The 23,466-nt window shown below is 46.5% G+C and overlaps 1 protein-coding gene and 1 pseudogene across 1 annotated transcript; both read left to right on the top strand.

The window, feature by feature from the left end:
• Fut2 (fucosyltransferase 2) lies at positions 1-19,957 on the top strand. Its single transcript, XM_031386645.1, has 4 exons — positions 1-83; positions 8,200-8,310; positions 12,493-12,596; positions 17,160-19,957. The coding sequence occupies exon 4, from the start codon at positions 17,162-17,164 to the stop codon at positions 18,203-18,205; it is 1,044 nt and encodes a 347-aa protein (XP_031242505.1). The 5' UTR covers positions 1-83; positions 8,200-8,310; positions 12,493-12,596; positions 17,160-17,161; the 3' UTR covers positions 18,206-19,957.
• LOC116102216 lies at positions 9,127-9,712 on the top strand (annotated as a pseudogene).
• Positions 19,958-23,466: the final 3,509 nt, after the last annotated feature.

The raw sequence follows: 23,466 nt of genomic DNA, 5'->3' as shown, positions 1-23,466 counted from the left end.
TGAAGAGCCAAGCTGGAAGGCACACTGAGCCACCAGTCTGCAGAGCCACCCTGCCGCCCATTCTCTTACTGTAGCCAGAAGAGGTAAGCACAGGTGAGGAGGTTGGGGACAGGTCTCCTGTGTCCTGAAGAGCCCTAGGGATCCAGGAACTGGATGTATTGGTCTCGATCCCACGCCAGGGCTCTCTGGAAGGAGATGCAGTTGCTGAGAGGCAGAACCCAGACCCTGATTCTCCCAGACTCTGGGTTCCCATCAGGAGTCCCGGCCTCAAGTCCCCAGCTAGTTCCTTCATCCCTCAAGTCCTGCAGATCCTGAGTTCCCAGACCTTAGATTTTCCAATCCCAGGGCCTCCCAGTCTCCTGGTTCACAGCCCTGTGTTCTTCCATCTCCCCTGCAGCCTGAATTCCCATACACTGACTGCTATCCCGCCTTGCTGGTTGGCTTCTTAGCCCCAATCTCCTGATTCACCTCTCCATTTCTCAGCTCTCTCCCTGCTGCCGACTCCAGTAACAAGCATAGATGAAAGGCAGAATTGGGCTGGATCTAACCGGATTTTCCTGTTCCCATATCCTTGGCTTCCATATCTGCCTAGGGGCCCTCAGAAACCTGCATCTGACCCCTGTCATGGGGAGGGGGGGGGGAGGTTTAGATCATGGCTCCATCCATCACAGCACCCCCATCCTCCGTTGGAGATTTCAATGTGGCAGCTACTCTGATAAACAGCCCTGAGACTCCTAATGCCAGTGTTCCTTGGCACAGGGCCAGAACAGGGTGAAAGCAGTGCAAGTCACAGGAATGGCACCAATGGGGTGGAGCCAGCCTTGTGCCTGTCTCCCGTCTCTGAGCTGATGTGGAAGGGATGCTGGGAGCAGGGCACTCTCTGGATGGAAAAGGCAAGCTGAGGACGCTGAGCCAAAGGGCACAGCGGTAAAAGAGGTGAGCGCAGCAGCTAATGCTCGTCATACTAGTACTCAAGAGGCTGAGGCAGGAAGATTGCTAAATTAGGTGTCAGCCTGGACTACGTCGAGAGAGCTTATCTCTTCTCTGCTTCTAGGGAACAGGAGAAGGGTTCCTCCTTCAAAGCTGGGATCTCTTTCTGGCATAATGCACCCCTCCAACAGAAGGCAAACTGAGGCTGGGCACATGATATTGATCTTCCTGACCACAGAGAACAAAGAGAGTCTAGGCTCCTCCCAGTGCCAGCTCAGCCTCTGGCTGGAGCTAACTGGCGCTTCAGTCTTCCCTGGCTTCAGCTTCTAGTCCTCCGAGCAGTCCTCAGTCTTCCCGAACTCACCCAAGCTCTTCCCCTAGCCTTTGGATCCTGAGTGCTGTGACTCCGGCTCCTTTCCTTAGCTGTAGTCTGATGTCCCCCTGAGACGACGGCCACGTGAACACAGCTCTGGGTATCAGCACTGTGCTCCTTCAGCTCCTACAAACTGAAGCAAAGGTCAAGGTGATGACCCTGGCCATAAGCTACTCCTTTTTTGGCTTTTCTTGGTAGGGTTTCACTGTGTAGCCCTGGCTGTCCTAGAACTCACTCTGTAGACCAGGCTGGCCTTGAACTCAGAAATCCATCTGCCTCTGCCTCCTCCCTAGTGCTGGGATTAAAGGCATGCGCCACTCCTCTGAGAGCCATGATCCCCATCTTTTCCCCAAAGCTAGATGTGACTTCACAACAGGCTCCCTCCTGGCCTTTCTTTGCCCTTTGGTCTCTATGCCATTACTTCCCTTCCTAAGGAATGGGAAGCAGCAGAGAAGCAGCCTGAAGTCCTTATTTCAAAACACCCTACTTTCCTTTTTCTCAGAAGTCAAACAAGCCTTCCTGTGTTCCTGTTTGCAGTTGGAGACTCAGAGCCCTCAGATCAAAAGCCCAGAGATTAGCAGGTTTGATTTCAAAGTGTGTTTTTCCAGTATTTTCCCACTGTAGGATTGGTGCCAAGATGAGCCTGGTGGAGCAGCCCTGACATCCCAGATACTTTAGAGGCTGAAAAAGGAGGGCACGCGTCCAAGGCCAGGCTAGGTAACTGAATGAATTCAGCCTGGACAACTTAGTGAGATAAACTTCATCTTAAAGGGAGGGCTTGACAACTCCAAGGTACGGTTAAGAGGAACGTTTTTATTGTAGATATGAGAGAGAGCAGCCAATTATAAACGTTTATAATCTGTACTGAAGCCCACATTTCGTCATAGCAAAAGCTTGGGGACCCCAAAATGATTCTGAATTAAACACATTAACACTCTTCTGTCTGTCCAGAAGGTGGAGTATATAGATTGGACACACGTTTTTAGCACATTTGAGACACACTTTTTGTTATGAAATATAATGTGGAATGGGCTGAGGGGAGTTTCTTTGGGGGTGGAATGCCAAGGCGTACCCCCTGAAAAATTATACCATGCAACAGATCTGGGGTAAGGTTTATTTTTGGTTTTTGGCTTTTGGTTTTTTGGTTTGGTTTGGTTTGGTTTGGTTTTTTTGTTTTGGTTTGTTTTGGTTTGTTTTTTTGGTTTTTTGAGACAGGGTTTCTGTGTAGCCCTGGCTGTCCTGGGAACTCACTTTGTAGAACAGGCTGGCCTTGAACTCAGAAATCCTCCTGCCTCTGCCTCCCAAGTGCTGGGATTAAAGGTGTGCGCCACCACTGCCATGAGTAAGAGGTTTATTGGGGGAGGGAAGAGGAATGAGGACCTAGAGGAGGGATAGAGGCAGACAACTGAACATGTAGACAGACAGACGGATGGGGAGCAGAGCCATGAGGGCAGAGATGAGAGGAGGGGCATGTGCAGAGAACAGAGAGAGCTGGGATGGCAAGGGGGAGATGGGATGGTGGGGGAGTGTGGGATGTCAGGGTGGGTGGGATGGTGGGGGGGGCAGTTTTCTTTTATTGGCTGCACACACCTAGTACACCTGATGGCGGCTATGATATTAGTGGATAGTAGAGTGGAAGGCTTTACTAGCGTTAAGACTAATTACTTAACAGAACTCATATTGATTAACTCTGCACTTTTGAAGTCTCAACAGCAGCATAGTGAGGGGGAAGACCTTGGAAGCAGTTTTCATTCCTTTTATACTCCTTAAATCACTTTCCTATGCCCACTGAAGCTCTCACCTCCTACAACCTTCATAGCTTGATTTATCAACCTTAAAACACCTTCTTAGACCCTCAACTTTCTTAGATCACCTTAAAACACCTTCTTAGACCCTCAGCTTCCTTAGATCCTCACAACTTATGCTTCTGTGTCCTCAGACCTCACATAAACTTTACATTTGTTCCCATCCAGTTACTCACCTTGAGACACGGGAGGTTGGTTACTGGGAGCAGTCACTGTAGAGCAAGTTTCTCTAGAAGGAAGAGTAAAAAGTTACCTTGAAACCTGTTTCCTGAGTCTGGTAATAAGGTAGGCTGTGTCAAGACCTAGCAGCTCTCTCTTTGAGAGCGGGGTCTGTGGCCTGATTTTTACCCATGAAGATGACTGCGAAGGCATAGGAAATCCCCGCCTCTGCTGTAAAACTGGTAAACTTGCAGTAGTCTAGTCTTCAAATCCATCAGAAGGATAAGTTTTTCCTGGAAGAAGCAGGAAGTGCAGATTAAGCAGCTTCCAAGTCTATAAAAATGACAGAGACTGCTGGGTGTTGGTGGCGTACGCCTTTAGTCCCAGCACTTGAGAGGCAGAGGCAGGTGGATTTCTTAGTTCGAGGCCAGCCTGGTCTACAGAGTGAGTTCCAGGACAGTCAGGGCTACACAGAGAAACCCTGTCTCTGTAAAAAATCAGAGAGAGAGAGAGAGAGAGAGAGAGAGAGAGAGAGAGAGAGAGAGAGAGAGAGAGAGAGAGAGAGAGAGAGAGAGAGAGAGAGAGACTATTGGTAACCTGGACAGTCACCCCAGGTCCCTCTGTGGCTGGCGGGGCATACATCTCAGCCACCAGACCCAGAAGATTTGACAGGCTTAGCTGCGAAGCAGGAAGTTTTGGGAGGGTTGTCCTACCTTTGTCCAGGCAAAGTGAGGCAGACAAGTTCCCAGTGTCCTGCCTGTCCACAGTTTGGACAATGTGCTGTCAGCAGTTGAGGCAAAGGACAGTTAAATGTCCAGCTTTTCCACATTTAAAGCAAGTTCTAAGTGACGGTCTTCAGTGCCCAGTCATCTTCTTCAGAGAAGACAAGGGGTGTTCTCAGGAGCTGGCCATCACAAAAAGCTTTTTCTAGTGAACATTTTTTAAAAAGATGTATTTATTTATTTTATGTATGTGAGTACACTGTAGCTGTACAGATGGTTGAGCCTTCATGTGGTTGTTGGGAATTGAATTTAGGACCTCTGCTCACTCTGGCCTTCCAAGCTGAAGCTTTATTTATTCTTATACATAAGTACATTATAGCTACCTTCAGATGCACCAGAAGTGGGCGTCAGATCTCATTATGGATTGTTGTGAGCCACCATGTGGTTGCTGGGATTTGAACTCAGGACCTTCAGAAGAGCAGTCAGTGTTCTTACCCGCTGAGCCATCTCACCAGCCCCTCTAGTGAACATTTTAAATGCCATATTCTGCAGATCTCTGAAGACTTTGAGGACCACTTGTGTATCTAAAGTATATCTAAATAGACAAACTTGGCTTGTTTCTAACTTTGAAAACATGCAGGAAGCTTAATAAAGCTTGTTTCTGTAGTTAATTATATCAGTTCTTACCACGATTACAAATATATTCCTGAACACATTAAAGAATTTATTTGTAAGATGACTGACTACCAACTTCTATTTCTTACAGTTTACAATAGTTTAGTAGTTTTTTTTGTTTTTTTTTTTGTTTTTTTTTTTTTTTTTTTTTTTTTTTTTTTTTTGTTTGTTTGTTTTAAGACTGGGGTTTTGTGTTCCATCCTTATTAAATTTGAGCCTTAAAAAAACAAAAAACAAAAAACATGATTTTCAGGGCTATACAGAGAAACCCTGTCTCAAACAAACAAACAAACAAACAAACAAACAAACAAAAAACCCATGGTTTTGAACTGATGCTCTTCTAGTATCAAAATAGAACTTTTAACTCACAGATACAGTCCCTAGAGAGACTGGCAACTTTGCTGATTCTACTATATTGTACCATTACAGCATATTGCAGATTTCTATATGGCTTAGTTTATCTAAACAGCTAAAGCTTGAATGACAAAGAAGCTAGACAAATATCACTGTGAAATTGGGTAGATATTAGGAATTTATAAATCTTGATTAAAGACAAAATCTAGGTATATATTGTTGTGGACCTGACTAGACCTTAGGAGTTTATAAATCTTGACTATGAAATACATCTTTTTTTTTTCTTTTTTTAATTTTTGGTTTTTCAAGACAGTGTTTCTCTGTATAGTCCTGGCTGTCCTGGAACTCAGTCTGTAGACCAGGCTGGCCTCGAACTCAGAAATCCACCTGCCTCTGCTTCCCAAGTGCTGGGACTAAAGGCATGCACCACCACTGCCCAGCTATCAAATACATCTTATTTATCAAACATATTGTTACTTATCTATGTTTCCTAGCAGCCCATTATTGTTGAGCAATTAGCAAAAACATAGATAGTTACATGTACATTTAAATTAGCTTTTATTAATCTGAATAGAACTTTATAACCTTGAAATTTCATCACCATATACAGAATATTTTAAACCAGAGTTGAATCACATATATAGTATGTTGTAGCAAATATAATCTTGAATTTCTATCATCATATGAAAATCCATACCAATCAAAAATATTTGAGACTTGTTGCTGCTTTCTTGGTCTAAAAGGACATACAGTAATAAACTACAGGCTCAGTAGGGCTGAGAAGTTTTATAATTGTTGCTTTATACCATGTGGTCATCTTAAGATGGTGAAATAACATGGCAGGTTGCAAGTCATGTGGCTAACTTGGTTGTTTTCCTAATACACATGTGCACACACACACACACACAAAACATCTGTTTTCCTAATACATACATATACATTTTATATATATGTTGGATCCAAGTTACTTGCACATATACATACAGATACCAATGTATAGATTTTTAATTATAAGCCTTTGTTGTAATTTTAAAGCCAAATATTGTTGCAGATTATATGGATTTTAGACCATACCCAATGAGCAACTTACAAATCCCTAGGTAAGAGTTTACAGTATGATATTAATATTTTTTAGAGAAGATTACAAAGAAAGCGGAGATAAAGATTTTTAAGAGTGGGGAAGTAGAACCTTAAGTGTAGAACAGAGGGAATTTAGACATAAGATGCTGGGAATCATTTGTGCATGGCAGTGAGAATTAGGAAACCAGGTGTGCCAGCCTTTCACTTTGAATGAAGCCACCTTGTAATAAAATCTGAGTCCATGAAGGAAGAGAGAGCACACTTAGTTTAGCGCAGGATGTCTGCAGAAAGCCAGGAGCAGGGAGGGCCATGGGCAGGCTTGTAGGAGCCAGAGGCATGCAGAGGACACAGGTAGACTCTACAATTTGGAATCAAATCACAGACAAATGATCCAGACATAACTTAGGAGTGGTTCTGAGCAGATGCTACAGGGGAAAAATGTGAGCTAGAGTTTTTGCTCCTATTCATCTCCAACTCTCAGTTGTTGCAAACGCACAGGCAGGACATTTACTCGGTGTAGGAAGGGACACCAGACAGAAGCAAGCAGGGCGCGCGGAGCGAGGAAAAGGGAATATGGAAAGGAGAAATTTTTCATGTTCTCCCGATAGCTTGGGCAATATATTGAAGACAGGTTCAATTTGTTTAGAAGTGAGGTGTAAGAGGAAGCAGTTCCCACCGATAAGGAGAGGAGTCCCAGGCCTGGGTCCAAGGCAAGATATGAGGGACCCAAGGGACCCAAGGTAGACCAGACTGAGAAGGCAACACTTCTCAGTTATTCAGTGGACAGGGGCCGGAGCTAAGCTAGAGCAGACACAACTGTCTGGTACCTGGTATCAGGATTGTCAAGAGAAACTGTGCTGGAGAAAGGAACCCTCCTACAGGAAAATGGTCAGATGCAGAGAAGCATTTAAGGTGAGTTAAACAAGAACTCACCAACTGCTGGTGTTGGATGGACTGCCTAACGATCTGTGGACCAGAAAGCAAACCTATTACAGGTGTAGCCATCAGGTGGGGGCCCAGTGTCACCAGGAGAGTCACTCCAAGGTCACAGCACCAATGTTATAAAATATAATGTGCCTGGGGGGTCCAGGGGTGACTGGGGTATTTTTGGCGAGTCAATGCTAAAACCTGAGAGCATACACCATGCAAAAGAACTGGTGTAGAAGATGTTTATTGAGGGAGGGAAGAAGAGTGAGAACTTGGGGGAGGGGCAGTGGCAGACAAGCCATGGTGGCAGGTGATGATATGAGCCATCCCTCGGTCCCTGAGAGCAGCCTGTACACCAACACTTTTAAGTCTATACTTAGAAGACAATCAAAGGAATTAAAAATTTGAGCTTCTAACTATAGTACCAGCCGTAGATTTATTCCTTTATCAGTTAGATTAATAGTTTCTCATATCTCCATTGATTGATGTTGAAACTCTGAACTCTTGAAGTCTTTATAGAACAGTAAATGCCACAGAGAGGGAAAGAAATCTGCGACATTTTTCATTTTATACTTTACATACCTAGAACTTTATTAGACCTTCAGAACTTGCATTTACACACCTTAAGACACTTTCTTAGACGCTCACAGCTTGCTTAAGCCTTACGTCTTTTTCTTGCATCCAGTGATTTACCATGGAATGCCAGTGGTTGATTACTGAAAACAGTCATTTTAAAGCCAAGTTCCTTCAAATGAAAGAATTGTTTAAAAAAATTTAAAAAGTTGGGCTGGTGAGATGGCTCAGAGGGTAAGAGCACTGACTGCTCTTCTGAAGGTCCTGAGTTCGGATCCCAGCAACCACATGGTGGCTCACAACCACCCGTAATGAGATCTGATGCCCTCTTCTGGTGCGTCTAAAGACAGCTACAGTGTATTATGCCGGAGCGAGCAGGGCCAGAAGTAGTGGGGCGGCAGAGGTCCTGAGTTCAATTCCCAGCAGCCACACACATGATGGCTTATGGGCATCTGTACAGCTACAGTGTAATCATACACATAAAATAAATAAAATAAACCTTAAAAAAAAGTTGTATTGAAACGTGTTTTTTGAGTTTATCTCTATCCGTGTGAAGTCAGTCTGCAAGATAAACTGTGCCTCCATTTGTCTTTCCCAGCAGCAGACCCAGCAGCTCTGGAAAAGGAAGGCCCAACTTTCCTATGGAATGAACTCAGCAGGCAGCTGCAGCCTTGAGGACAGAGCTGGTTTGCTCGTTGCTATCAGCATAAAGGTACAGTTAGTCAGTCAATAGCCTCAGAGATAAGAGGATAAATTACAGCGGGAAGTATAATCCAAATGGCCTCTGTATCAACAAAAATGACAAGAGACTTCCTGGCTACCTAGATGGCTACCCTAGGTACCCATGGACTGGATGGCTTTGTTGGGGTCAGAGGCTCCCGTGGACTGGATGGCTTTGTTGGGGTCAGAGATAGTCAGTCTTGGTTGTCACAACGGCCAGCATTACATCTTCAGTTGTTGTGCAGGACAGCATAGGCCTTTGCCTGTCACACCCAGGTCTGAGAGATTTTCCTGTAGAGAAAGTACCTGGGAAAACTGACTTCTTAGAAGAGGTAGAGTCCACAGTTTGGGCAGAGCCCCCACGGTGGGAGAGGTGTGGGGCAGCTCCTTCCAATGGTTAGATCACCATGATCCAGGTGGCATCAACTTGTCCATCTGTCTTCTTTGGAGACCTTGGGGTGGTCTCTAGGAGTTGGCATCTCTGCCTATCGTAGGAAAGTCTTTTATTAAGCATTTTAAATTTAAATTTAGCAGATCTCTGAAGAGTTTGATGACCATCTATTAAGATTAGCTAAATTAAAAAAACTTACTTGTTTTTAGTTACTTGCTTTAGGCTTAACCTTGAAAAACATATACAGGAGGCTAAAGTTTGTCTCTGTAAATGAATTACATTTGTACTTAGATGATTACAAGCATAGTTCTGAGCACATTTAAAAAAGTGATCTTGTAGCTGGCCGGTGGTAGTGCACGCCTTTAATTCCAGCACTTGGGAGGCAGAGGCAGGCAGATTTCTGAGTTTGCTGCCACGATGCAGATTTTTGTAAAGATCCTTACGGGGGAAGACCATCACACTCAAGGTTGAACCCTCGGACACTATAGAAAATGTAAAAGCCAAGATCCAGGATAAGGAAGGAATTCCTCCTGATCAGCAGAGGTTAATCTTTGCTGACAAGCAGCTGGAAGATGGCTGTACTTTGTCTGACTACAACATTCAAAAGGAGTCCACTCTTCATTTTGTGTTGAGACTTCGTGGTGGTGCTAAGGAGAGGAAGAAGAAGTCTCACGCCACTCCCAAGAAGAATAAGCATAAAAGGAAGAAGGTTAAGTTGGCTGCGCTGAAATACTATAAGGTGGATGAAAATGGCAAGATTAGCCAACTTCGTCGAGTGTCCTTCTGATGCAGGTGGTGCTGGAGTTTTCATGGCTAGCCACTTTGACAGGCATTGCTGTGGCAAGTGTTGTCTGACTTACTGCTTCAACAAGCCAGAAGACAAGTAGTTGTGTCTGAGATAATAAAAAGAAGGAACTCAAAAACAAAAACAAAAACAATAACAATAGCAAAAGGTGACTGAACATTAACTTGCATGTCTTAATTATCTTTAAGCATTTACAAGTTTGGGGACTGGAGAGATGGCTCAGTGGTTAAGAGCACTGGCTGCTTGCTCTTCCAGAGGTCCTGAGTTCAATTCCTGGCAACCAAATGGTGGCTCACAGCCATCTGTAATGGGATCCAATACCCTCTTCTCATATGTCTGAAGACAGCTATAGTGCACTCATATAAGTGAAATAAATAATCTTAAACAAAAAAAAGAGTTTGCCACAAAGATTTAGCAAAGCCACATGTTTTTTCCATCCTGATGAAGTCATTAGCCAAGATGGAAGTTAGCCATGTGGTTTAAGTAGATTTAAAAACATCCATATCTTCAATATACATACTATACATTATATATGTATGTATACATAAATGTAACATATTACATGTATAATATATATGTTTTGGTTTTGGTTTTTCGAGACATGGTTTCCACATAATGCCCTGGCTGTCCTAGCTTTTTTGTTTTTTGTATTTTGTTTTTCAAGACAGAGTTTCTTTGTATAGCCCTGGCTGTCCTGGAATTCTCTTTGTAGACCAGGCTGCCCCTAAACTCACAGAGATCCGTCTGCCTTTGCCTCCCAAGTACTAGGATTAGTGTGTGCTACCGGCTGGGCAGTGGTGGTGCACGCCTTTAATCCCAGCACTTGGGGGGGCAGAGGCAAGTGGATTTCTGAGTTCGAGGCCAGCCTGGTCTACAGAGTGAGTTCCAGGACAGCCAGGGCTACACAGAAAAACCCTGTCTCGAAAAACAAAAAAACAAAAAAACCAAAACAAAACAAAACCAAAAAAAAAGTGTATGCTACCATGCCAGATGATAAAAAGGCTTTTATAAGAGTGGAAAGCAGAGAAACCTTAGAGATAAGAGACCTTTGGAGATGTAGAGCAGTTTGGCTATATGGAATGTGGGGTTGTCTTAGTCAGGGTTTCTCCTGCTGCAACAAAACACCATGACCAAAAGCAAGCTGGAGAGGAAAGGGTTTATTTGGCTTACACTTCCACATCACTGTTCATTATTGAAGGAAGTCAGGACAGGAACAGGGCAGGGCAGGATCCTGGAGGCAGGAGCTGATGCAGAGGCTTGCTTCCCAAAGCTTCATCCCTCACTGAGAAAATGCCCTACAACCAGCTCTCATGGAAGCACTTCCCCAAGTGAGACTTCTTCCTGGTTACTCTAGCATGTGTCAAGGTGACACAGAACCAGCCACTACAGGGATCATTGGTGAGTTATAAATTTATTTACTTATAAAGGTAGGCGTGCTCTGTCTGCATATACACCTGCATGCCAGGAGAAGGCATCAGATTGGTTATAGGTGGTTATGAGCCACAATGTGGTTGCTGGGATTTGAACTCAGGACATCCGGAAGAGCAGCCAGTGCTCTTAACCACCGAGCCATCTCTCCAGCCCAGGATCATTTGCTTGTGCAGTGGCAGAGGTTGTTACCACAGGAGAGAATTTAGAAATCGTGTGTGCCATCTTAGGCCAAGCAGTTTGCGAGACAAAGAGGCCCTAATAACACCTCTGAGTCTGAGGAGGAAAGAGAAAAGGTTCTACTTGGCTCAGGAGGATGTAAGGAAACTAGAGACATGCCCTTGGGGTGGGGGCAGGCATAAGAAAGAGACAGAGCAGCCAGTTCTAAAGGGGAGGAAAGAATGCTCCAGGAAGGAGCTTCAAACATGGCTGAACGAGAGGCTAGGAAAAAGGTCCAGGATGGCTTAAAGAAGCTGCCAGACATAGCAGGCAGTTCCTAGAGGGACTCGAAGTGCTAGGAAGACAGAAAAGGTGGACTTGGGGAGGGTTTTGAGAAAAAGGAAGTGCTCCGATAGAGGGAGATGGGTGTCTGTAGTAGAAATGTCCACGTGGGTGTAGCAGGTCAGAGGTATGCCCGGACAGCATCTGGAGAGCATAGTAGGCTCCAAGAGGCATGAGTAGCCAGGAGGCATAGCAGGCTGCAGGAGCCAGAGAGACACTCATGGAAGAGACAAGGAGAGGGGAATAGTTAGAGCAAGTGGAGGGAAGAAGCATCCGGAGAATCAGACTAGAACTTAGAGTCACACATGCTAAGTGGTAGAAGCCAACAGAAACAAATGACCGTACAAACCTTAGACGAGCCAAGTCAGTGGCTTGGTTAGGAGAGTCGGAGTCCCTGGAAAGGAAGTTATATATGCCACTCCTGTGGTTTCAGCACAGATAAATGGAAACCTGAGAACATGACACCTCCCAGGTGTGGCTGAGAAGGTGTGTTGTACTTATATATAAAGGAATCTGCTGCCTTCTCCTGACATACAGGTGTATATATTCTTATGAGACAGAAAACAGCCAGAGGCATCGAGAAGATACTGAGCCAGGCCAGCAGACAAAGACTGGGCCAAAGACTGAGAAGACGGTGTGAAAGAGAGCAAGAGAGGAAGAAAGGAGAGAGGGAAAAGGAGAAAGAGCAAATGGAGGAGAGGTCCAGGAGCAGAGCCAGGAGCCAAGAGGGCTGGTAATCAAAATGGCTTCATTATATAGGAACCAGAGAAGCTGGGGGCAGAGAATGGAAGCTCAGGGCTGAAGAGGTTTAGGGTAGATATGCCAGCCAAGATGACTCCGTAATAGATAGTTGCAATACTGAGAGCCTGCCAGTCCACTTTGATATGTTAAATAGGCACCTCAGTTAGCCTTTTGTCCCAGATTTTTTTTGAAACCTAATGCCAGTGATACACTTACTCAAGACAACCAGACACACAGCTTCTAATAAGAGAAGTCCATAATGCTTATTTGACAGTGTATAATCAGAGATGTGCTCCTCATATCTTCAGGACTGCTGGAGACCCTGGATAGACGCTACCTTGATCTCCCAGAGACTGGAGAGTCCCACCTGGGATCCTTATCTGTGAACTTTCAGCTAAGGCACATCTATCAGGTGAGCAGCCTTGGGGTGCCAGGAGTGTGAATCTTGTGTGATGATCCTCAATAGAATAAAACATAACTTTTATTATACCAACCATGTGTACCTACCTTCTTGCTCAACAAGGACCAAGGGAGCTATGGCTGAAATTGCAGGGTTTTTATAGGAATGAGAAGCTGGCAGAAGGAAAACCCAGCTGGAGATGTTTAAGGAAGGGGTGAGAAGAATGAGGGGAACTGAGTGAGCCTGGAGACAGGGTGCACTTTGATATGCTAAAAGACCCACCTATAACCTTGTGTTCCTTCAGACATTGATGAGGAATGCTGCTTTGGTAGAGGGAGAGGGGGCACCAGAATCTGGGGGAGTAGAATTTCCTTTGGACCTGACAAAAGGCAAAAGTGAAAAGACAGGAAGTGTTGATTCAGACTAGTATAGTGACACCAGCCTATGATCTCAGCACTCCCGAGATGAGGCACATTAGCCTGGGAATGAATTCAAGGGCAGTCAGCCTAAGTAACTTAGTGAGACTGTCTCAAAGTTAAAACAACCACAAAGCAACAAATAAGGCTGGGGTGTAACTCAGGAGTAGAGCCCCTGCCTCCAATCCCCCAGGGAGGGGCTGGAGGCGTGGCTCAGTGGTAGAGGCCCTGCCTCCAATACCCCAGTAAGGGGCTGGGGCGTGGCTCAGTAGCAAAGTGCTTGCTAAGCATGATGGGCACCCTGAATTCCATCTTCAGTAGCACAGAAGAAAAAAGAAAAAAGACTAAACCTGCAAGGAGACAAAATAGGCAGGATAAAGCCATCTCCACTTGTCCATCCCACTCCTGCTCTGTCCTCAACTTTTGCTCTCCAGTGACCTGTCTCTGATCAGTTTCTTTCTTACATGTGGGTGTTTTATTGAGACAAAGTCTCGCTCACACTCAGGCCCAGGCTTGTGGGATCCTCCCGCCTCAGCTTTCCAAGTGCTAGGATTCCAGGCCCACCACTCTTGCTTCCTGCGGCGGCGGTGGCGGCGGCGGCGTGGGCTTCTTTCAGGCTCTGTAGCTGTTGGTGATTTTCCGTGTGCTTACCTCCTGAGGTTGGAAACCTGTCCTTTGTTTTCTGTGGCTCACACTTGTCAATCTAGCACTGGAGGAGAGGGGGTCACCGCGGGGGGGGGGTTGTGCTGAAGGTGGCGGGGGTGCTATAAATTTAAGGCCAGCCTTGGCAATATGGTGTGTTATATAGGCCAGTCTGGGCTACAGAGTGAGACCCAGTCTGATAAAAGCAAAAATGAATAATGTCGGGAGTCTTGCTGACCTGGGAAGTTGACACAACCTAGGAAGGCCTTTCAGTAAATCTTAGGGGACTGGAAAGGCTGGAGAGGGGTTTTGATTTGACACCTGCAAATAGCCCTGGTGAGCCGCATTCTAGACTCATGCATTTCATATCCAGGCGTTGAGTCAACAGGCCTGAGTTTGTTTGCTTGTAATTGTATGTGTGTGTCTTTGCTAATGTGTGTGCCAATACATGCATGCATGCCTCTGCATGCACTTACCTTTGTATGTGGAGGCCAGAGGTCAGTATCATAGTCTTTGATGCGATGTCGAGTGTCTTCCTCTATCATTTTCTACCTTAGTTTGAGAAAGAGTCTTTCATTGAACCCAGAGCTCTGAAATCAGGTTACACTGGCTGACTGAGAAGCTCGGGGTGTTCCTGTTTTGACCCAGACCCCAGTGCTAGGATTACAGACTCCCTCCCGCTGCCAGGCTTCTCCATGGTGCTGAGCTGGGATTGAGGTACTCAGGAATGTGCTGCAGGTTCATTACTCACTGAGCCATTTGCTTAGAGCTAACTTATTTTTATTTTTAATCTATGTGCATGAGCCTGTGCCTGCTTACGGGTTTTGTTTGTTTGTTTGTTTGTTTGTTTTTTGGGTTTTTTTTCTTTTTTTGGTTTTTGAGACAGGGTTTCCCTGTTTAGCCCTGGCTGTCCTGAAACTCACTCTGTAGACCAGGCCAGCCTCGAACTCAGAAATCCACCTGCCTCTGCCTCCCAAGTGCTGGGATTAAAGGCATGCGCCACCACCGCCTGGCCAACGTTTTTTATGTGCACCACATTTGTACAGGTGCCCATGGAGGATAGACAGAGGGTGTCAAGATTTCCCAGAACTGGTGTTACAGGTGTTTGTGAGCCTTCTGATCTGGGAATTGAACCTGAGTCCTCTGCAAGAGCAGCTAGTGCTCTTAACCGCTGAGCCAGCTCGTCAGCTCCTCTCTCTAATTTTGAGACAAGGTCTCTCACTGAGCCTATAGCTCACTGGTTAGACTAGACTGGCAAGCAACCCCCCAATATCTCCCTGTCTCTGCACCAGCTGTTGGAGTACAGAGACGGGATGCACTGTGGTCACAGACACCTGCACTACCAAGCTATTGTGTGGGTGCTGGAGATTTAAATGCAAATGTTCACGTTTGCTCAACAAGCACTTTAACTGCTGAGTTATGTCTGCAGTCCCTAACTATTTATTTTGAAGCACCTCACCCAGCTCAGACTAGCTCCAAACTCACAGTAATTCTACTGCCTCAGCCTTCTGAGTGCCGAGAGGGCAGAAAAGTATGCCTTGCTGGAGGACTGTATTTCAGCCTGCAGTTCTATGCTAACAGCTCTGAGTTGACTTTGTAACTACACACCTGTACAGCCTGCAGCCTCTAAGCTTTGATCTGTTTACAAGCTGCTTGATTTAATGCCAAGATCCTCTTGACTCAGAGACTCTGGGCCTAAGCCTGTGGTCAGGATTATAGGCCTTGGGCTAAGGTAGCCAGAAACTTTTGTCTCTTGACTAGAGGTTCACAAAGCTTCCTTTGGAGGCTGATAGCAGAACACGCTCAGTGTTCCCAACCACATGTCCTCCAGGATGAGGAGGTGGTAAGCCTTCTGAAGATCTTGAGGAACCTGAAGATCTTGAGCCCTCCAAAATTTTCTCTTCTGTCACTCAGGTCTGGATCTGTAGTTGCTGGTCTCACTTGGACTTAGCCTAACTAATACTTGGCATACACGTTGGTCCCACCCTGGCTACAGATGACAAACTTCACCTTCCTCTAGAATCCTTGTGTGGCAACTCCTTTGGGGTCTAATGACCTTTTCACAGGGGTCACCTGAGACCATAGAGAACACAGATATTTATTTATGTTACAATTCATAACAGGAGCAAAATTATAGTCGTGAAGTAGCAATGAAGATAATTTTATGGTGTATGTATGTGTGGCGGAGGGTTCTCCACAATATGCGAAACTGTATTAAAGGGTCACAGCATTAGGGAAGTTGAGAAGCACTGCCCTAGACATAGCCTTCGGTGTAGAGATGCTCCTGAACCTGATGTGAGGGCGCATGACAATATGAGTCCAAACAAAGCCCACTTAGAGTTTCTTACTTTGTTTTGTAGTGTTTTGCTTGTTTTTGTTGTTTTATTCTGAGACCGGTTCTTATTATGTAGACCAGGCTGGCCTTGAATTCATGCAAATCTGTGTGCCTTCAGAGGTAGACCTCAAATAGAAGGTGTCCCACTGGATACAGATTGGTTTTGTTTTTTGTTTTTTCTAAGATCTATTTGTATGTGTGTGCATGCATGTTTGTGCAGAGTCTGCAAAGGCCAGTGGAGAACATCTGACCTTACACTGGAATTACAGGGTGCTGTGAACTCCCACATATGGGTGCCAGAAACTAAACTCCAGTCTTCTGAAAAGTAGCAAGTGCTTTTAAGCACTGGGTCATCTCCCCAGCCATTTTGTTACCTTTTTGTTTTGTTTTGTTTTGTTTTGTTTTGATTGTTTCTTTGAGACAGTTTCTCTTTGTAGCATTGGTTGGCCTGGAACTCACTTTGTAGACTTGTAGTCCTCAGGCCTCAGCCTTGCCAGTAGCTGGGATCACAGCCCTGTAGCACTATGCCAAAATGGAACTAATTTATCTCTATCAACCAGTGGAGAAGAGGGATGTGTGATAAAGCAGAAGATGCTCTGGGACATCCTCAGGCAATGTGGAATGAAGCCTGCCCATGGCCATATACATTAAGCCTAGTATACTGTTACGTAGCCTAAAGTATATATATATAAAAGGAGTATTCCTACCTATGGACAGCCTTCTTAGCACAGCTTACTAATTGTGCTGGGATTCTTCTGAGATTGTGAGAGGCTTTGGTCTCTGGAATGAGGGCCCCTTCCCCTTCCTATGTCTCCCATAATGCCCCGATTTTGTCGTTGTTGCTGTGTGTGTGTGTGTGTGTGTGTGTGTGTGTGTGTGTGTTGTCATCATTTCTCATTTGAGAATTTAAAGCACACTGTCCCTTTAAAGGGACATCAAATGGGGCATATTGCCCCACTCTGTAATCCAAACACCGAAGCAGAGAGATTGGCTACTGAATTTCCGGCTAGACGGAGCTATAGTGTGAAATCATGTATCAAACAAAACCAGAAGAAAACAAAAAACATCCAAGAGGCACAATCCAGATGATTAGCCCAATGGTTGGCAGGTATTTATGCATACATGGCTGCAAGCACACACCTAGCTGCTCTCCTGGTAACCCCATGCTTTCTTTCCTGGCAGCCATGGCCAGCGCCCAGGTACCTTTCTCCTTCCCTCTGGCCCACTTCCTCATCTTTGTCTTTGTGACTTCCACCATCATCCACCTCCAACAACGAATAGTGAAGCTCCAACTCCTGTCAGAGAAGGAATTACAGACGATTCAAATGTCCTCGCCAAACACCACAAGCACAGAGAAGCAGCTGAGTGGCGAGCTGCAGGGCATGTTCACGATCAATTCCATTGGCCGCCTGGGGAACCAGATGGGCGAATATGCTACATTGTTTGCACTGGCCAGGATGAACGGTCGACTTGCCTTCATCCCCGAATCCATGCACAATACTCTAGCCCCCATCTTCAGGATCAGCCTCCCGGTGTTGCACAGCCACACAGCCAGAAGGATCCCATGGCAGAATTACCATCTCAACGACTGGATGGAGGAGCGCTACCGCCACATCCCCGGACACTATGTGCGCTTCACAGGGTACCCGTGCTCCTGGACCTTCTACCACCACCTTCGCCCAGAGATCCTGAAGGAGTTCACCCTGCACGACCACGTGCGTGAGGAGGCCCAGGCCTTCCTGCGAAGTCTGCGGGTGAATGGAAGCCAGCCGAGTACCTTTGTGGGTGTTCATGTGCGCCGAGGGGACTATGTGCGTGTCATGCCTAAGGTGTGGAAGGGCGTGGTGGCTGACCGGGGTTACCTGGAAAAGGCCCTGGACAGGTTCCGAGCACGCTATTCATCTCCAGTTTTTGTGGTCACAAGCAACGGTATGGCCTGGTGCCGGGAGAACATCAACGCCTCCAGAGGGGACGTGGTGTTTGCAGGCAACGGTATTGAGGGCTCACCAGCCAAAGACTTCGCACTCCTCACCCAGTGCAACCACACCATCATGACTATTGGAACCTTTGGGATTTGGGCTGCCTACCTGGCAGGTGGTGATACCATCTACCTAGCCAACTACACCCTTCCGAACTCTCCATTCCTCAAAATCTTTAAGCCAGAGGCAGCCTTCCTACCGGAGTGGGTGGGCATTCCTGCAGATCTGTCCCCACTCCTTAAGCACTAACACCAGCCTGTCCTTGGTCCCACTTCTACCTCAAGGCAGCAGAAGTTACTTGTTACATCCCAGGAAGAGCCTTCTACTGGGAAGATGTGAGCATTGGGCTGCCAACGAGAAGTACTAACACGCTCAGAAAACCTATTTACATGTTAGATACCGCCAGCTCCAACATTCATTAACAGTTCAGACATCATCAATGGCCCCTGCTCCTGAAAACTCCTTGCCAGCCTTCACCTTTTCTCAGCAGAGCTGTCACATGGCGCCAGAAGAGCTGCCACTCGCAGACAGCCACTTCCAGAGGCAGCAAGAAAAGGTGCATTGTCGTCTTTACTTTAGGGTCCTTTTGATGGGTGAGACAAACTTACATTTGTCAACTTTTTGTCATTAGCATTTCCATGGTGGGGCAGCATGTGACAGGGCAGCAGTCATATAGGAAGTCTGAGAAAGGAGAGGAGGCCGGCTTGCTCTTTTTGTAGCAACTGCCTTTCACCAACAGACTGGAGTCTGCTGAGAACTGTGAACCCCTTTAAAGGTGGTGCCTTCGGTGACCTAGGAACTTCTCATAGTCTGTTAAAATTCTATTTTTTAAATTATGGATATATGTGTGGGTGTGTGCAGTACCTTCAGAGGCCTGACCTGGGTGTTGGGTTCCTGGAACTGGAGTCATAAGCAGCTGGCTCTGCCTCTCAAAGGCCTCACCATCAGCACACAGAGGACAAAAGGCCAGTCTGGTGAAAGCCATACCTCTCCAAGCATCCAACTAGCTCCTCTGTCCCCTTGATTAGAGTTGTGTCACCGTGTGCCCACTTGGCTCACTATGAGTCAAGGGGAAGGAGAATGCTGGAATTGGTTTAGCCTGGGGTCCAAAGTCAGAGTTATTCACTGCACAAGGGCACTTGATCAAAAGGATGTGGGTGCTACCATGAGCCCACAGCCCCCTCAGCAAGTTGCTTAACTTTGGGGCTCGGTCCACGAAGGGCTCCTTCTTCGCCTACTCTGTCCATCTGAGAAGAGCTGTGTGAGCGGACTTCAGATACACGTCCACCTCTGCAGCCCTGGCGGGATACCCCAGGCCTAGGGAACTCCTCCAGATGTTTCAGAGTGTCTTACCATCTTGTTACACTTCACATGTGAGCACACACCATGCTATTCCTCTCAAAGTTAAAGAATACAACCTACATAGCCACCATCATGAAAACAGCCAGGGGATCTGGCTAGGGTGGGGTGGGTGTGGGGTGGGGGGGCAGCCTTGAAAAGGTGTTATCTCGGGGCAGCAGAATCCCAAGGTATCTCTCCAGACACCCTGCTAAGTTAGGGGTGCTGATCCTGTGCGTGAGAAGAAGCACATGCCTTTCACCCTTGCACTGTGAAGGCTAAGCCAGGAGGCCAGCCTGGTCTATATCCTGAGACCCTGTCTCAAAAAAGAAAATTCTCAAACTGGGTGTAGCGGTGCACATCAGGAGTCCCAGCATTAGGTGAGTGCAGAAAGATCAGGAGTTGGAAGTCATCCACAGCTACACAGGGAATGCAGACCAGTTTGAGGTGTATGAGGACCCCATACCCCACCCCCAAAACAGAAAGAAAATTACAAAATCTAAGCTCGGCAGTGGTGGCATACACTTAGGAGGCAGAGGCCGGTAGATATTTGAGTTTGAGGCTACTAGCCTGAGATACACAGAAATCCTATGTCAACCTCCCCCCACACACACTTTTTTTTTCAAAACCCGAAGCAAATAAAAATGTGTTTCTCCATCATAACTTTATGGTTTTTGTTTGCTTGGTCTTTTAAAAGACTATCTCTACATAGTCTTAGCTGTCCTGAAACCTACAATGTAGACCAGGCTGGCCTTGAGAGTGATAAGATCAAAGGTGTGTGCCAATCATGCCCAACCCAATTTTACATTCTTGAAAGTGATAGAGTGGGTTTGAGTCATTCCTCTACCTGCCTAGGTGGGATGTGAGTGCTGCACATGCTTAACCCCAGTGCTCTGGAGGCAGAAGCAGGCAGGCAGATCTCTGTGAATTCCAGAGTAGGCCAGTCCACATAGTGAATTCCAGGACAGCCAGGGTTATGAAGAAACACACACACACACACCAAACAGATTAAAAATCTTACATTGATCCTAATTTCCATGAATTTATGGAAAGCAATGAGCTCTACCTATCACTAGGTGGATCATTTGGAATGTGAATTCTATCTCCAAATGATGTCAACATAGACCATCTCCACATCCACTGATTTCTGACAGTCATCTATCTACATTTAAGATAAAGGATCATGTGTATACCCCACCCATCCAGTTTGAGCATGCTAAGAACTGAAGCCTGACAGTGTCCAGTTTGAGGACAGCCTGGGCTACATAGGGAGATTTTGGTCTTGTAGGAGGGGAAGGAGGAAGAGAAGAAAGAGGAAGAAGAGGAGGAACAGGTGGTGGAGGAGGAGGAGGAGGAGAGGAGGGAGAAGGAGGAGGAAGAGGAGAAGAAGGAGAAGGAGAAGGAGGAGGAGAAGAAGGAGAAGGAGAAGGAGAAGGAGAAGGAGAAGGAGAAGGAGAAGGAGAAGGAGAAGGAGAAGAAGAAGAAGAAGAAGAAGAAAAGAAGAAGAAAAGAAGAAGGAGGAGGAGGAGGAGAAGGAGAAGGAGAAGGAGAAGAAGAAGAAGAAGAAGAAGAAGAAGAAGAAGAAGAAGAAGAAGAAGAAGAAGAAGAAGAAGAAGAAAGAAGAAGAAGAAGAAGAAGAAGAAGAAGAAGAAGAAGAAGAAGAAGAAGAAGAAGAAGAAGAAAAGGAGGAAGAGGAGGAGGTGGGGGAGGAATGAAAGGAAACAAATTACCTCGCCCTCTATGAAGATTGAGGGTGGCATATGGATGAAAGCCTGAGGCCCCCAGGGACACTGAAGCCACTGGAGGGACTGAACATGGGAAGTTGGGATTGCAGTGGTGAGGAGTACACCGTGCTCAAGCAAGCACCCATGCTAACATTGCATTAGCCGTCCAAATGTCCACCTTCTAGAGAATTCCTGGGCCATCCAACCCTACCTCTCCCAGGGCTGTCACGCCTCCACACTGCTCTCTCTCTCCCAGCAAGGCTGACTGGCTGAGGATAGATGGTGACAGTGGGTAGGAGACAGGAGTAAGAATTGGTTAGAGACAGGGGAATGGGTTTCATAGCAGAGAGAGGGCAGCTGTGCCTGGGAAAAGACGGGGGAGAAGGAAGCAGCCAGAGGGCCAATCAGAGATGGTAGAGAGGTAGGTGGAGGTTAGCCGTAGGCAGGACCTCAGTAGCCAGAGATAGGGAGAAACTGACATGGAAGTGAGCACAGTCAGATGCTGTCTCACAAAATAAGAACAAGGGGCTGGAGGGACAGCTTGAAGCTCTCCCAGGCACTGTTGCAGTACCTGGCACCTAGGTCAGGCTCGAGTTACAGGTTCCTTAAACTTCCAAGGGCCTGAGTACATATGTGGCATATGTACACCCACAAATAAAAATGTAAAAATACAAGAAATAAGAAGGAAAATGTCGCCGGGTGGTGGTAGCGCACGCCTTTAATCCCAGCACTTGGGAGGCAGAGGCAGGTGGATTTCTGAGTTTGAGGCCAGCCTGGTCTACAGAGTGAGTTCCAGGACAGCCAAGGCTATACAGAAAAACCCGGTCTCAACACCCCCCCCCCAAAAAAGGAAAATGTCTGGAGCTTGAAAAGGAAGCTCATTATACCCTGCTGACCCTGCAGGCCTGGGAACCCCCGTGTTAGGTTTCAGCTCATCACAGGGGATCACAGGTTGCGTCAGGACAGCTCTGTCCATCTCCAGTCTGGGCCGGCCACCACCTCTCTGCTGTCTTGCTCAGAGCACTTAACCTCATTAGCTTCCCGAGAGCCGGCTTCTTCCACTTTGAGGTCCTCACATGTTCCCTTTCCTCTTCCAGGATGCTATCTTTCAGAAAGTTCTCTTCCAGCATCCCCTAACCCTTGGAGGCTCAGCTATTTTTCTGAGCTCTCTTCCACTCCCCAAGGTTTCTGTCTCTTTCAGAAACCCTAATCTGTCATAGCTCCGTGATCCTACGTATCATAGCCACAGAAATGTCAGTCTGCACTTGGATTGTGATCTGACCTTTACCAAAGTAGAAACTCAGGCTCTTGTTTTTCTTTAACTCTGAGGGCCCAAGTTATGCACTGAGACATCTGATTGACAGCCCACATATATGCCTCTGTCCCTTTATCACTGGTCCCATCTTTCCCAATAACCTGATCTCAAAAGAAAAGGAAAATTTAGACAAAATTTACTGTCAGGCCCAAAGACATAGTAGATTGCCCATGTCTAGTGGTCTCATGTGTTTAGCCCCAGCTCCCCCCAAGCCTCCTGCCTCATTCTTGCTTGAGACACAGGGTCTCGTGTAACCCAGGCTGATCTTGAACTTTCTATATAGTTGAAGTTGATCTTGGGCTTTTGACTCTCCTGCCTCAGCTCTTCATGCCTAGTGTTCTAAGTGTCAGGATTACAGGTGTGAGCTACCACCCCGAGCTGTACTTTCACACTTGAAAGTCCTGGGCTACCACACAAGAAGTCCAGTGAGCCTAGCAAAAAGAACATGTGGAGAATAAGAAAGGTCCAGACACCAGTGCCTGGGCTGGGGTCATCCTTCCTCCCATCTCCATCATTGTACCAACATATCTGAACGAGCCATACTGGATATGCTCAGCTATCTGGGCTTAAGGATGAGTACATCTCCACCACGACCCCTCCACCCCCCAACAAACACACACCATGCGGGCCCTGCAGAGTCCAGCAAACCATAGCCACTGAGGGTTATGCTTTGAATACATATTGTCCTGCACTGGCTCATGGGTGGCTGGTGGAAACTGTTGGGGGTGTCTGGAAACTTCAGGACTAGTAGGCCATTGGTGGATAGGTCTTAAGGGTACCTCATCCTAGTTCCTCTTTCCTCTTCCCTATCCTTCCCAACCACCATGAGGTGAAGAAGCTGCTGCATATTTTTGGCCACATGGTGTCACCCCGAAGCACATGGGGCCAAACAGGTTCTGAAAACCTGGGCAGGTTAAGTCCCTCTTCCTACCTACTCTTTCTGGAGCACGCTGGTCGCAGCTACATGACAGTAACTGAAACAGCTCTGCTCTGTGGGTTTGTTAATAAGCGCAAATGTGGATGCAGCTGTCCAGTCTCAGGAGACTCAGGCCACAGGAGGTCCACAGTTTAAATCACCAGGCAGACATCCTCCCAGCGTGAGGTGGAGGCAGACGCTCACCTGAGAAACAGTC

This window comes from Mastomys coucha, unplaced genomic scaffold (genome assembly GCF_008632895.1).
Source record: "Mastomys coucha isolate ucsf_1 unplaced genomic scaffold, UCSF_Mcou_1 pScaffold21, whole genome shotgun sequence".
In the NCBI taxonomy this organism is placed as follows: Eukaryota; Metazoa; Chordata; class Mammalia; order Rodentia; family Muridae; genus Mastomys; species Mastomys coucha.
This window is presented reverse-complemented; position numbering and strand designations above follow the sequence as displayed.